Source organism: Lycium barbarum, chromosome 8 (genome assembly GCF_019175385.1).
Source record: "Lycium barbarum isolate Lr01 chromosome 8, ASM1917538v2, whole genome shotgun sequence".
In the NCBI taxonomy this organism is placed as follows: Eukaryota; Viridiplantae; Streptophyta; class Magnoliopsida; order Solanales; family Solanaceae; genus Lycium; species Lycium barbarum.
In genome coordinates, this window is record NC_083344.1 from 123,271,518 (window position 1) to 123,286,339 (window position 14,822).

The following is a 14,822-nucleotide window of genomic DNA, read 5'->3' on the forward strand; positions in this document are numbered from 1 at the left end:
AGACTCTAGAGAATCTATAAACAATTTCGGACCCACAAGGGTAAAATTGGAACCTCCAAACTAGGTTTTCTAGGTCTTTATGGACTAATAATCTAGATTCCATTGTTAACTATAACAAAACAAGTCATAAATAACATTCTTCCCTTTTTAAAATGCCCAATTTCAAGAAATCAAATCTTGACCCATTTACAAAGTGGAGAAGGAGATATCATTTGGGTTGGTTAATTAGCCTAGAGTAAGAACCTAGGTGATTCCTTCGAAAATGCCATGATTTCAAGTCAAGAAAACCCATTTCACCTTCCTAGGGTTTGTACAATTAGGAAGTCTCCATTTTTATCAATCCTTATAGACAAAGCTTAGTTATAAATGAAGCAATAGATTCAAAGAGGATGGAATAAATGAAGCTTAAAGGTTACCTTTCCCAAGCGTCCATGTGATTAGCTCTGAAAATGCCCCAAATGGCAGCTTAGATGAGGAGTTGGGAGAAAAATAAGGTCATATCCTAAAATGAGGTTTAAATATTAAGTCTGGCCAGCATTGGCCGCTGTGGCGGACTTATGGTCCATGGTGGCGATTACCGCTGTGGCGGAAAATATGTCGTGGTAGCGGCTTCGAATAGATAGGGCTAGTCCGCTGTAGCGAAGGCGAGCTCCACTGGGGCGGAACTTCAAGGATTCGACTAGTCTGCCATAGCGAGCGTATCACAGCTGGGGCGGAGCCGCTGCAATGGTCCTCCCACCCGCTGTAGCGGTCCTTCCACCCGTTGTAGAGTTGTGATTGGTCCCAGTGGCACACGATTTTAATCTCTTTCCAGCTCAACTATAGATCAATTTAAACAGAAGAATTCCCCCCGCGCAACTAACCATACAACTGATCGAATTGGTTTTAAGACTCACATGGCGGAAAGTTCGGTAACGGCCAAACGGGTCGTTACACATCGGGAATATCCCTCCCCTTGTTTCATCTGATTGCTTGGAATTTTCCTTCTTATTTTTGTCGTCTTCAATTTTTTACCCATATGATTGAAAGAACACTCATTTCCTTGTTTCATTCTATCTTCTTAGTAAAACAAAAAAAAAAAACTATTTTTCCCTCAAATATTGTAATAAACCAATATCCACATTGCAGTCGAAGGTTAATTGAAAGAAAAGGGTTGAAATCAAAATTTAATGATAGAATTAACCCACCTTAACTTTTACATGTTTAATTAATTTTGATTATTAATTAAAATTCTTAATTAAAGCAGTATTTAAATTATGGTGAGTTAATTAGCCACGTGTAGTGTCACGTGACACATTTTTTTAGTTAAGTAGGAGCGTGTACCAGACGCATCTCTAACAATTCAACCAAGGGAGTTTCTAATATATAGAGAGCTATTGTTGAGGGTTTAATAAAACCAAAAAAACCCTAGAATTTTTATCTTAAATCTTGTAATAAACTAATATCCATCGTGAAATCGAAGTTTAATGGTAGAATTAACTCATCATAACTTTTACATGTTTAAGTTATTTTGATTATTGATTAAAATTCCTAATTAAAGTGGTATTTAGATTACGGTGAGTTAATTAGTCCTGTGTAGTGTCACATGACACATTTTTTAGTTAATTAGGAGTGTTTACCAGACGCATCTCTAACAATTCAACCGAGTGAGTTTCTAATATATAGGGAGCTATTGTTGAGGAGATAATAAAACCAAAAAACCCTAGAATTTTTATCTTAAATCTCGCAATAAAAACTAATATCCACAGTGAAATCGAAGTTTAATGATAGAATTAACCCACCTTAACTTTTATCTATTTGATTGATTTTAATTATTATTATTAAAACCCCTAATTAAAGTGCTATTTAGACTTGTAGTGCCACCTAACACATTTTTAATTAATTAGGAGCTTGTATCATACACATCTCTAACAATTCAACACGGGAGATATCAAACTCGTAAAACAACAATAGTTTAGAGGGGTTTTTAATTCACCCTTTTCTAAACAACAAAAATTGTTCCAATCCTATATGCATACATAAACATGCTATAAATGTGTGTACAAACATACACGACATGTATATAAATCATGAATAATCATCACACCACATAATAAAACTTTAAAGAGGGAGAAGCAGGGCTGAAAAAAGATAAAACCAAAAAACAAAATAATGACTAATCTCACCTCTAGTAACTTGTTAATGGAAAGTTGGTCTTTTGGAATGATTGGATGATTGTATCGACGCTTCAATACTGAATGTACTACATTTGCTGTAGAAATTTATGAGCAACAAATAGTCTTCGTTCTCTGCCTTTTCTGGATTGAGAAAATGGTATAAGTATTTTTTTTTCCTGTTTGATTTTTTTACTGTCAATAAATCTTTCCAAATCCCCCCCCCCCCCCCCCCCCCCCAAAAAAAAAATCAAATACAAATGAAAAAACAAAAAGAAGAACAAACGTTTTTTGTTAGTTTCGAGCTAAAAAAAAAAAGGAAGACGACGCTCAACTGGATGAAGTAACAATCAGATACACAAAGTATGCATATGCATATATATATATATTGTGTGTGTGTAGATTATGAAAATAGTAGAAGTTAAAAGGGCCAACAAGGTATTAATTGGGAGATAAGTGAAATTTAAATGCTTTTTTAGATTCGGTCAATTTAAGATTACTTCTTCCCTCCAAAAAAATATATAAAATTCAAATTACAAGAGTTGATGTATCTAATATTTTGTGTGAGTTTGTAGGATGATTTTTATGTGCTAAAGATTATGTAAATTTACTATTTTGGTAGCTACATAAATAATTTAAGAATCACTATTTTTTTACAAGAAAAAATCTCTAACATGATTGTTGTTAAATTCACTAAATCCACTCTAATTTTAACAATTAGAGTCCGATTTTTTTTTATTTGACTACAGTGAGATGCACCCTAGCGAACCCATTGCGTCTGCTTCTCTATTTGGGAATGAGCTTATGTTTGTTTTACAAGGAAAGGAGTCATTAACAAAAGAGCGCAAGTTTTATGCGCGATGTAATTTTTTTTTTATATCATTCAGTAAATTAAAAGGTAATTATAGATAATTTTGTTTAATAAATATTAATAGAGAAACAAGAATAAATGGTAGGTAACACGTTATAATAGGTAAAATTATATTGATTGTGAAAAGTATTTACAAGTTAGTGCGTAAAATCCTCCTAGTTTAATCAGAGTCGAGAACTGCAGAGAGTTTTAAAAAGCTTAACCTAACCAACCACTATAAGTAAGTAGGAAATAAACATGGTAGAAACTCAAGTCAAGGCGATAAATCACCTTGTCTAATCACTATACATAGATGTTTTCCCTAGATTGTATCCAATGACTCATGATATGCCAACAAAGTCTTTATTAAGAGATCTTTGCATGTTTTATAAAGTGCTTCTTATGTCTTTCCACAAATAGAAGTACGAGTAGAGCTGCTAGTTTATTTTTCTTAATCCCACATTTTCATGTATATGAGCAAAAGCTCAACCCTTAGCTTAATCGATATTTTCTGGACAAATGAACAACCTTTCCTTACTTGACTAGCTAACAAATCTACCAAACCAATATATATTTCATCTACCTTATTACTAGAGCTTCGTTTGAGCTTGCTTATAGTTTACCCTGAGGCGGATGTCAACGGTTCGAGTCCACTTATCTCCAATTCTAAAGACTTGAAAATAAAGAACTTCAAACTTCAAATATATTCCTATTTCTTTTTGTCCAAAGTACTAAATAACATGATGGAGTCATTCTAAAAATATGAATTGACAACGCGACCAAGTTTTAAATATAATGAACTCCTGGAGATGACGCAACCAAGCATATTGGGGACCAATTCTTCACTTGGTACACAACCAAAACTTTGCAGAAATGATGCCCTTGAACTAAACTGATCCATAAAACTACAGAGATTCAACTCACCAGACTACACGTACCTAACTACCATTCTCCACAAGATGTTTCAGAATTCTCATGGCTTGCTCTTGAAGCTGGAAAATGTGCTAATTCTATCCATAGGAGCTAAAAGGTACTCCATGCCATGTTTGACATGCCCCGAGTTCACCATGTCTTTGTCATTTTTTTTTCACTTTGATTTCTGGTTCTACCCCCGGACTTGAACGATTTCTGAATGGATCTCTGCTTCCTCTTAACGATCTTTGCGGCTAATGTTTTCAATGGAATAGTAATGTCCAAAGGCCGAAGAACTCGTTCCAACTCATGCCACTCAAGATCTTCGACATCGCCATCTTCATACTTCACCCTGAACCAACCAACTTCCGAATCAAATTCAGTAACTTTCCCATAGTAATACTGGTTCCCAAATAACTTACGAACTTCTCTTCCTTCAAGCCATTGACCAAAACCAGCTTTCTTATGTAATTCTGCATCAGTAACTGTTGGGCAGGGTAAAAAGGTGTCAGCATTTGAAGAAATGGGAGGTAACCCGTTAATAACAACAGCCGGCTCTCCAGGTAACTCAAACACTCCAGGTGATAAAGACGACTCCACATCACTTTCTTTGCCCGAAAAATCCATTTCCAGCAATCCTTCTAATCAACCCTGTCAATAGATGATTGTGTTGTGTTATAAAACGGAGCTTCTCACTTTCAAATAACAACTAATAGATGAAACATCAATTTATATACAACCAATAATCTCAAAACTTGGAAATTGCCGCAATTCAGATGCTTGTCAAAGAAAAACTAGAGGGAAAATAAAGAAGATAAATTAACCTATTGCCTGTTAACAGAAAACATGCCATTTCAGAACACCTATCATAACTGTGCTAGATTCTGAGCAGCTTTAGAAAGTAAACAGCTAGTTGATAATAAGTCAATTAGTCAAGAATTCCTAATAATGACATGAGGAAACATTATATATAATAATAACACTCTCCAACGACCTTGCGGATTAATTCTGAGAAAAGCATTTCTAGCGTGTTTCTTGTAAAAATATGGATAACATTATGCAGGCATTTGACATCATGAAGAAAGACAAACATTTAATAAAGTGCCATCTATTGGTATGTAAATGACTAGAAGTAAAACTGACAAGAGCATTCCTTCTCAATGTAGAAGGAAAAAACAAATTAAAAGCTGAAAGTACACTGCTAATCCATTACTCACTTGGTCAATATCTCTCTTTATCATTCTTATTTACTTGCAAATATAAGGGAAACCCCGAACTACCAAAGCAACACAGTAAATGAAAAAGAAAAACAATAACTCTACCTCATTCCACACAACAACATACCCAGTATAATCCCATAAGGTGGGGCCTGGGGAGGGGCATTGTATTCTCTACAAAAAGAAGAGAAAATAAAAGAAACAGCGCTATCAAGTTGGCGGGATCTGTAACATTGTAGCTATTCCCAGGAAAGTTAACTCATCGCTAGAGCAATATTCTAACCGTTAATAACTTCTATCGACGAAAACATTATTAGTGGTAATTAAATTTTGTCATCAAGTACTTTCTATACTAGACCCGCAAGGATGGCTCAGTTAGTTGAGCATGAAACTTCCATGGTCTCAGGTTCGAAACCCTCTGCCTACGATAGCAGGAGATCTGCCTTCTGGGTTAAGCTCGTCACACGGGGCTTGCCTAGTGCGGGTTATCTCTCATGTGTGGTTTGCGAGCTATTGCACAGAAGCGGGGTTTTTACCCTGTGCGCAACCGAAGGGTAGCAGCTGCGGGTCCCTTACCATAAAAAAAATGATTTTTTCCTAGTCAATACACTAAAATTTAGTACTGTATACCTTTATCCATGAATTAGCAAAATCACAACATACCGATAAACATTTCCCGTGCTCACACAGTAATGCTAAATGGCGGATTAAACTGAAAGATGAGTACAAAATCACAACTTCGAAGCAATTAATCGCACAAGGAGAAAATTCAAATGCAAAGAAATTCAAGTTGAATTAACAATTAGTGCAAAATTGTTGAAAATTCACAGGGGAAGAGGTTTAGGGGTTTTTGTTTCATGCCAGAAAAAGGAAGATTTTCTGGAAAGTAAACAGTGAATTAGAAAACTTACAATTAAAATTAATCGGAGAGTGCGTTCGAAGTTGGCAGACCAAATAATCAACAGGAATTTAGGTCCCAATTTATAGTAATTTAATTCCACTAGTCAATTTGACACGGTCATAAAAATACAGTCAAACCTCTTTATAACTGTGTCATTCGGTTCGAAATGTTTTAATTGTTATAAAGAATGGTTGTTATACATCTATACATTTAAATAATAGTTGTTTGTTATAAGCAAAAAAAAATGTATAAGATTTATTTTTTTATTTTTTAATGTTATAAAAAGTACTAACAAAATTATTTCAATTTTAAATCTCAAAGATATGCGTACTTTACTAATTAACTATTAAAAAAGGTTGATGCAATTTCAACAAATTCATAACTGAATGTAGAAAATTTAAGCTCTAAGGCACACATTTTAAATCTACTTGAAAATTAAATTCTTTCAAGATTGATGGAAGAAATTTACAATTGTTTCGTAAATTCCAATCTCTTAGTGGTGATATAACGTTTGTTTTCCTTTTTGATAATTATTTATATAAAAAAAAAAATAGAAGACAATAATATCTTTAGATTACAAATATGTATCCATATGTAATATTTGTCATAAATATAGTATATTATAGTATCAAATTAAATATTTAGTCAAAATCTCTACACTTATTATTTATAATCACAGATATTAAATTTATATAAAGATGATTAATTATTATATTACCAAAACAAAACAAAAAAATTATAAAAAGAGCGTACTATTATAAAGTTAGTTATTGTTGTTATAGGTAAAAAATGTTGTTATAGAGAAGTAAAATAAAAAAAAAATTAGCTATTATAGAGAGGTGTTATTTTATGTGGATGTTGTTGTAAAGACGTCTGACTGTATGGAGTAAAAAATATTATAAATAAAACATCAATCTTTACTGTTTGTTCAATTTCGTCTTGTTATAAATTCTCCGACCATAACGTTATCAATTGATGCAAGTGTATTTCCTAGATTGATTGCTCTCTTATGAAATTTTCAAGAACTTCATCATCAGAGATATAAAGCAAGTGCGTCGAAAAAAAATGGAATTAAAATCTCGAGTTGGAGGCGTCACATGAAAATTTTTAAATCTCGAGTTGGAGGCGTCACATGAAAAATTAATTTGAAGGTTTAGATTACTGCTAGATCGTGTTTTCTCGATTAAAATAAAAGTTGATAATTAAGTAAGGTAAATGTTTTAATGAACATTAGCTATTGATGTTGATACCCAGGGGCAGATTTATGTAGTGGCGTGGGAGTGCCACGCCACCCCCACGCCTCGGTTGAAACTATGTATATGGATGTATATATGTGTAAGATATAGTATAAATCCCAATCGTGCCACCTGGAATAACAATTGATGTCGTGGTGCCAATGGTTAGGCGCCTGATTTTCCTCTAACAAATTAACAAGTCTTTATTTATCTTCTATGGATTCGTACCATTTCTCTTCCTATTTATTTTAAGCATAAAATATCAACAAGATAGTAAATAGTTTTCTTCTTCCAAAAAACTCTTTCTCTTCTCCCAGATCTTCTCCTCTCTCTTCGTCGAAATTTTAATAATTTTTTCCCTGCTGCTCTCTTCCGTCGTTCTTTCTTATCTTTAATTTTATATGTTATTTTATTTAAATGGTTTAACAAAATGCAAAGAAAATGGTATGTTGAGTCTGGGTTCACGGTGATTTAAAAAAGAAATTTTCTTTATGTTATAGTAAAAATTATGCTTGTAATCTTGAGTTGATGTACCTATATGAGCGTAATTTTTTCTACTGTATATAATATTTGGAATAATTTGTTTATGTAAACTGAAAAAGACAAATAATATGAACCATAATCCAAAGTTGATCAAATCGATCAAATGTGTACTCTATTAATTGACCCGTATAAATTGCAATACGTCTACATTTACAGTAGAGTGGCACCCGAAACCTCTAAATTCTGGATCCGCCTCTGTTGATACCTTGTTATGCTAGCTTCCATAATTTGATAATATCCTACGTCATGCCAACAAAATGATACTATCAATATTACATTAAATACTGTAATTCAATTTTGAAAATAAAAGAACTATAAAAGATGTACACATTGCTCTCAGGATACAGAAATTTGATTTAACACAACAAGTAGTTCTTTTATGTGTTGTGGTAAACAATTACTTATGATATAAAATTAGTTTCGAGAGTGACAAATACTTTTCAGAAAGAATCAACACAAGGTTAGGTTTAGTTTTACATTTATATATATATATATGCATTATTTTTCCTATTCATTCTTTTTCTCTTCTTTTATATTAGAATCAAACGTTTATCATAATGCCAAAAGTCATAGTCGATCATAATATCGAGTCAAACTACCGTTGCACCTGAATCTCGCCGTAGACAGGACGTTGACATTATCCAACACATATATTCCGAAAGAGTGGGGACATACATATATATTTATGCTCTTCTGCTTGTTCTTGTTCACCTTATGGGTAACAGAGATAATGAAAATAAAGGAGCTTATTGTTGAAGTTGCTTAAACAGGACACTAGCTTCTGGACAAAGTGATCCGACATTTCTAGCCACTCCATTCTACATTTCTACTCCACAACCTCACATCCCTCTGCGTCCCACTAACACATTGTATTGTCCCACCCTTAAATCCAAAAATCCAAAAAGAAGACCAAAAATCAATAACATAAACTATACACACAATAAAAAGTAGTGAATAAAAAGGAAAGAGAAAGAAAGAAGATCAAGAACTCACCAAAAAAAAGAGCTGACATAGAAGGGGAAGAAAAAGCATGGAGAGAAAGAGAGAGTGAAATGAATTTGCTATCAAAATTTACAAAGAAGAAAGGTGGAATCACAGTGGAGTAGGGGGGTTAGAAAAATGCCCACACTTTTGAGATCATTTATGGAAACACCATGGCACGACGAAAGACCTGTTGACACCCAATTTTGTCCCTCCTTTATTTCATTCACTCGGGCGTCTAAATTTATTGACGAGCTAAATATTTTATTTTCACTACTATTATTTTTTGCTACTTTTAATTTTTCAACATTATGAGCATTACTTTATCATAAATTTTAAACAGTTCATCATCGTTTCATTTTCAGGTCTGGACTCGTTAAATTAATTACAAGACAACACTTTGCAAAATATTTATTTTACATATTAATTATTTATTGTCTTTACATAATATATATATTATACCAGTTATTAAATTGGAAGCCCAAAAATAATTAAATAGCGGAGGAAGGATCGACAATTTTCAGCCAAATCAATGGCCCAAAATACAAATACAATATTATTCCCCTACCCAAATAATCAGCCCACATTTTTAGTACCCAACCCACACTTTTAGCCCAAACGGACCAGCCCACACTTCACCCGACCCGGCCCATTCGTTCTTTTATTTCCCTAAACCTAATTTTTTCTTTCCCCTTTCGTCTTCAGCCGACACCCCCCATCCCTTCTCTCTCTCTCTTTCTCGTCTTCATCTCCTCACCGTCGCAGCCCCTACCCTCTCCTCTCTCACCTCACGTTCTCCCCACCATGCCTCTGCCATCCTCTCTGTCTCCACTTCACCTTGTCCCCCACGCTTCGTTCTGCCATCCCCACGCCTGTCCTTAATCTCTCTCATACGCTCCTCTATTTCTTTAATACAAATGAAATCTATAAATACAAGGCAAGTGGAATCGTTTGGAGGGGGGACAAGTTTTGACTGAGCGTTTTCAGGGAACGATTATTCAGCGTTTTCCAGGAGCTTACCCTCACAGTTCATACACTTTTGATCAATTATCATCTGTTCTTGAACATTTATTCAACATAAAATTTCTGGTCTGTTTCGATCTGAGGTTCGAATAGTTCGTCGTGTTCGGGTCTATTCATAACGAGAGAGTAGATTCGACGACCTCGACACCCCAGTTCACTGCGCCAACAAGAGGTAAACTTCTTATCGCTTTTATTTTTTTTGGATTTTTAGTTATGCTTTGCTGAGTTTAGTATCAGTTTAAGCTTAATGTAGTTAATTATGTTTACCAAGTTAATTTTATCTAGTTTGAATAGAGTAATTAGTTAAGTGGTAATTTTATTTAATCGATGATGTTTGTTAAGTTATTTGCTGGCTATGTTAGTTAAATAATGTTTATTTGTTGATGTTCTTATTTATGGTAATCAAGGATTGTGTTCATTGGGTCTGAATTATTGTTGTTATACTGCCAGCTTTAGACCTCTTGTGTATGACTTGATCTCGGATTAGTGCTTATCTTATATGGCTTTGTGCTTTGACATCATGAGTAGTATATAAATTGATGTGTATACTTGAAGCATTGCCTGTATTTGTCTAATGTATAAGTTTGGCAACCTGTCTAGGAATCTTGATCTAATTTTGTGTTTCTCAAAATAGGTGTGTGGTCTGATACATACTCATACTTAGAGCAGCTGGTGATTACTTTCTCTATGTTTGTCCATGTCTATTTAGTTGTTAGTTAAATCTGTTGTTTGGCTGCCCATGGATGTGTTGAGAATGTTCTGTCAACATATTAATCACAATTTACTATACAAGCATGTTTTAGATTAGTGTCAAGATCACATATGTCCTAAAGGGTTGAGATAAAAGTATCTTAGACCAATATGACATCCTATAAGATACCTATTGTACGGCTATTAGACTGATGAAGTTCAACTGATTACATGAATGTGTTTAGCTAAATCTCAGAACTGTGTACATGAAACTTGGTGTGTCTGCCTCAAGCTATGCCAAATTCACAATGATTAGTAACTTATTTATGTTTAGGTGTGATTAATCCTCCCTTGCCGCATATGGTGCTATGTGATTTTGAGTGCTTTCGCTTCTTGTTTTACATCCCATGCCTGCTTTGACTGCACTTAACCTTGTCCCTTCCAAACTGTCACACTTCCTGAAGTGCCTTGCACACCTCAAATACCCATCTGATAACTTCATATTCAACTGTGTCTACCTGAATTACTGCCTTGGTGCCATAATATGGTTTTGTGCTTCTCAACTCAATTCATATGTGACCATTATATAATCATAAGCATTGAACCTGGTTTGTATGGGAGTTGTTTTTGGACTGCTTGAATCCTGTATTGATAGTTCATTCTCATTAGTCTTGCATAGTTAGTTTCCTCCTTTAGAATACTGTAGCATTGTATCTCACTTTGGACATCTCTACTGATCATAAACATCAAACCTTGTCAGTGTCCTGTTTTTACTCCTTGAACTCTGCATTGCTGAGTGTGATTTACCTCTCTCCCTATTCTAGATATGTCATCATGTATCATTGAGTGAATTTTGCATAACCCCTCCCTTCCAAACATGTTGTAACTTGCCTGCTTTCTTTCATCTTGGTCTGGCTGCTAATCTACTCGCCTTAACCCACTCCTGAGATGCCATGATATAGCTATCACTCTGTAGTACTCATTTGACTCTCTTAAATTTCTTTGAGTCTATGATCATGGTTGATGTTCATATTCTCTAAATAAGTTAAACATACCTCTTTTCATTTAGTGTGTATACTTGACATATCTGCCTAAGTCTAGTTATATTTGGCTTGACTGATTGGGGTCACATGGTTGTCTTGTTATGTTGCTTGAACTTGCCCTTTTGATAATTGGTTGCTGGTCCAGTCTTAATCAGTCCTTGAATGTTTAAGTAATGAAGTTGTTGATTAATAGCTCACCTCTTTAGTATAATCATACCTTTGGGTTCAGTAATCTTTGTTGACGCCCAATTTTGTCCCTCCTTTATTTAATTTACCCGGGGTTTCTAAATTTACTGACGAGCTAAATACTTTATTTTCACTACTATTATTTTCGCTACTTTTATCTTTTAATATTATAAGTATTACTTTATCACAGATTTTAAACGGTTAGTCATCGTTTCATTTTCCGGGTTTAGAATCGTTAAATTGATTACAAGACAACATTTTTTGCAAAATATTTATTTCTTCTACATATTAATTAGAATCCCAAAAAATAATTAAATAGCGGAGGAAGGACCAATATTTTTCAGCCAAATTAATGGCCCAAAATACAAATATAATATTATTTCCCTACCCAAATAAACAATCCACATTTTTATACCCAACCCACATTTTCAACCCCTATTTAAATTAATAGGCCAGCCCAAATGGACCAGCCCATACCCGAAATTGACCCGACCCGGTCCAACCTAATTCCCTTATTTCTTCTTACCCTAATCTTATTCTCTTTCTCTCCTCTTTCCTCACCCGCCGCCTCCCTCATTTCTCGTCTCTCTCTCGTCTCTTTCTCCTGTCAACTCCTCCGTCGCTCCTCTCCCATAAAACCCTACCTCTTCCTCCCTTTTCCCTCTTCTTTGCCATCCTCTCCATCTCTCTTCCACCCCACACCCACGTTCTCTCCAATCACCTCTCTCCCACGTTTCCTTTCTGTCTCCTCACGTTCCCCTCCACTTCACCCGACATCGCCCTGCCATTCCCACGTTTCATCTCTGCCATATCCACACCTGTCCCCCACGCTCTGTCAGACACTATTATCACTCATACGCTCCGCTCTTGTCGGATACAAACGAAAACCCTATAAATGGAATCGGGGATTTTCAGTTAGAGGGGGTCGGGACCTTTCCACTACGGTTTAAGTCTTTTTGTGCTATTTCTACTGGTTTTCGAGTTCTTGGGGGGACCTGAGTATTTTCTAAAAAAAGTCTTGAGTTTCTTTCATTTTCAGAAATCGGGTCTTGAACTTTAGTTTCGAATCAGAGAATACTTTTCTGTTATGAAATTTGTGTTAAAAATTAAGTTTTTCGCAATCCGACCAACTTTCGTCGCTGTTTGGCAAAAGGACTTTGACTACCAAAGTAGATTCGACGACTCGACGCCCCGTTCACTGTACCCAAAACAGGTCGGCATTGTCCCTCTTTGCTCTATTTATTTTGAATATTGTATTCTGGTGCATAATTAGTTTACTTGAATTTGGATATAACGAAAATGACTATAACCTATGTCGATGCGCTTTGTCGATTTGATCTGATCTCTATCTCATGTTCTATGTTCGGCTCTGTTCTGTGTAAATTTATGTAGTTAGATTAGTTTAGTTTAGCTTGTTTCTAATCTGGTACCTTTAGATTGCTCGTTTGTATTCCTTAGTGTAACATCCATGTCTTTCATTTGCAGCTTTTTTGTTTCATGTTCTCTAGTCGTAATTAGCTAGATCATTAAGTTAGATGATTAGTGCCTGCTTATTCCCACTTCTGTTTTGGATTTAACTTCATGTATATCGCGAGCTGAAGATGAAATTCAGATTCGTTCCCTTTAAGCTTTACTAGAAGTGATGATTTCGTTCTAATACGCTTTGTGTTAATTTTATTATTGTTGTTCTCGTGATAAGGAATAACTAAATCTTGAGTTAGAGGACTAGTGGATGAATACTCAACGAATTCCTTTCACTGTTTGGTGTGCTTGCATCTACTTTAAGTTAACATATAAAGAGTTTATAATTTGAGATACAATCAATGTGCTCTTTCTTCATTTATCAGACACATTATTTCTTTGCTGATTAAGTTTAACGTATAGTTTTGAATTCAGTTATTCACATGTTCATCACTCCCCTGTCCCCTATGTTTTCAGTTCCCATTTTTTAGATTAAGCTTATGTTGCTCGGTTTATCCAGCTAAATCGGCTTCCCTTTATTGTTTGTGCCAAAGTATGATGTTTGTTCTTCATGTGTCCTTTGTTTAGTTGAAGTTTATGTTAGCTTAAATCCTGTGTTCATCCATCATTGTGTTTCTCTGCCCATGTTGTTCAGAATATTGCATTCTTCATGACGATGAAGGTTCTAGTTGACTCAAACAACTTTTAAAATGCATAAATGATGGTCTGGTCTTGTAAAATCTGACTCCTGCTGGACATTTAATGCTTCCTCTTGTCTGTGTTTTGGTCCTTATATGTTGAGTAGTATGGGGCTCATTTAGATTAGTGGATTTGATTGCACGATCCTACTATGGTTTTTGTTTTAGCATCCTATGTCAGGAGGATTATTAGGCTATGCCTATGAATGTGGTCAGGTTGTTGTTAGCGTTACTGTGGGCTTACAATCTTGTGATCTGCTGTTAATTTAGCTTTTAATGTTTTCTGAGATCACTTATCTGTTTAAATAAGATAGTATTTCTTGGATACTGTTTTCTGTTTGCTGCTTCATCTTCAATCAACTTCTCGGCTCTATGTTTCTGTTTGTTAGAATTCAACATTGTTTAGTTGATTTTGTAAGCATCTTAGCTCTACTTTGTGTTGGTGTATGAACTATGAAATACGATATAACGAACTATTCCCTTTTGAACTGAATTCCTGCCACAGTTTACGTTAAGTTTCAGTTTTTTGTTTTGAGCTGAGTTATCACTGAATGTCGAGTTTGAAAATGCTGCTTTTAAATTAACTGGGCTGCTGAAAATTTCCAACGAGTGTTTACTATACTTGGCTGGATCGATTCTTCATTTGATACCTATTTTTAGCAGCGATTGTTGTTTGGTGGTTGCTTTACTATTTTTTGTTACATGTTGTGCTGCCTCTTATTCCCCTTTCTTCCATCCATCTATCATTTATGTATTTCATGGATTTGCCCTCCCTGCATTGGTATTAAAACTGTTGGTTGTTGTATACGGTATAATTGACCATTTTATAGCTTGCAAAACACTTTGACTTACTATGATGCTGTTGATAGAAAATATATAACAGCATCCCGTACTTTCTTAAGCATCTTCACTAGTCTCGTTTAATTTAA

General features: G+C 34.8%; 1 protein-coding gene across 3 annotated transcripts; it reads right to left on the minus strand.

Moving 5' to 3' along the window:
- Nucleotides 1-3,684: 3,684 nt before the first annotated feature.
- LOC132607078 (dirigent protein 17-like) lies at nucleotides 3,685-6,177 on the minus strand. Of its 3 annotated transcripts, none has more exons than XM_060320888.1 (2): nucleotides 6,044-6,177; nucleotides 3,685-4,566 (listed from the first exon to the last, which is right to left on the minus strand). In XM_060320888.1, the coding sequence occupies exon 2, from the start codon at nucleotides 4,540-4,542 to the stop codon at nucleotides 4,066-4,068; it is 477 nt and encodes a 158-aa protein (XP_060176871.1). In that variant the 5' UTR covers nucleotides 4,543-4,566; nucleotides 6,044-6,177; the 3' UTR covers nucleotides 3,685-4,065. The 3 variants fall into 3 exon arrangements, with proteins under 3 accessions (XP_060176871.1, XP_060176872.1, XP_060176873.1); XM_060320889.1 differs by lacking the exon at nucleotides 6,044-6,177 and adding an exon at nucleotides 5,796-6,024; XM_060320890.1 differs by lacking the exon at nucleotides 6,044-6,177 and adding an exon at nucleotides 5,763-5,781.
- Nucleotides 6,178-14,822: the final 8,645 nt, after the last annotated feature.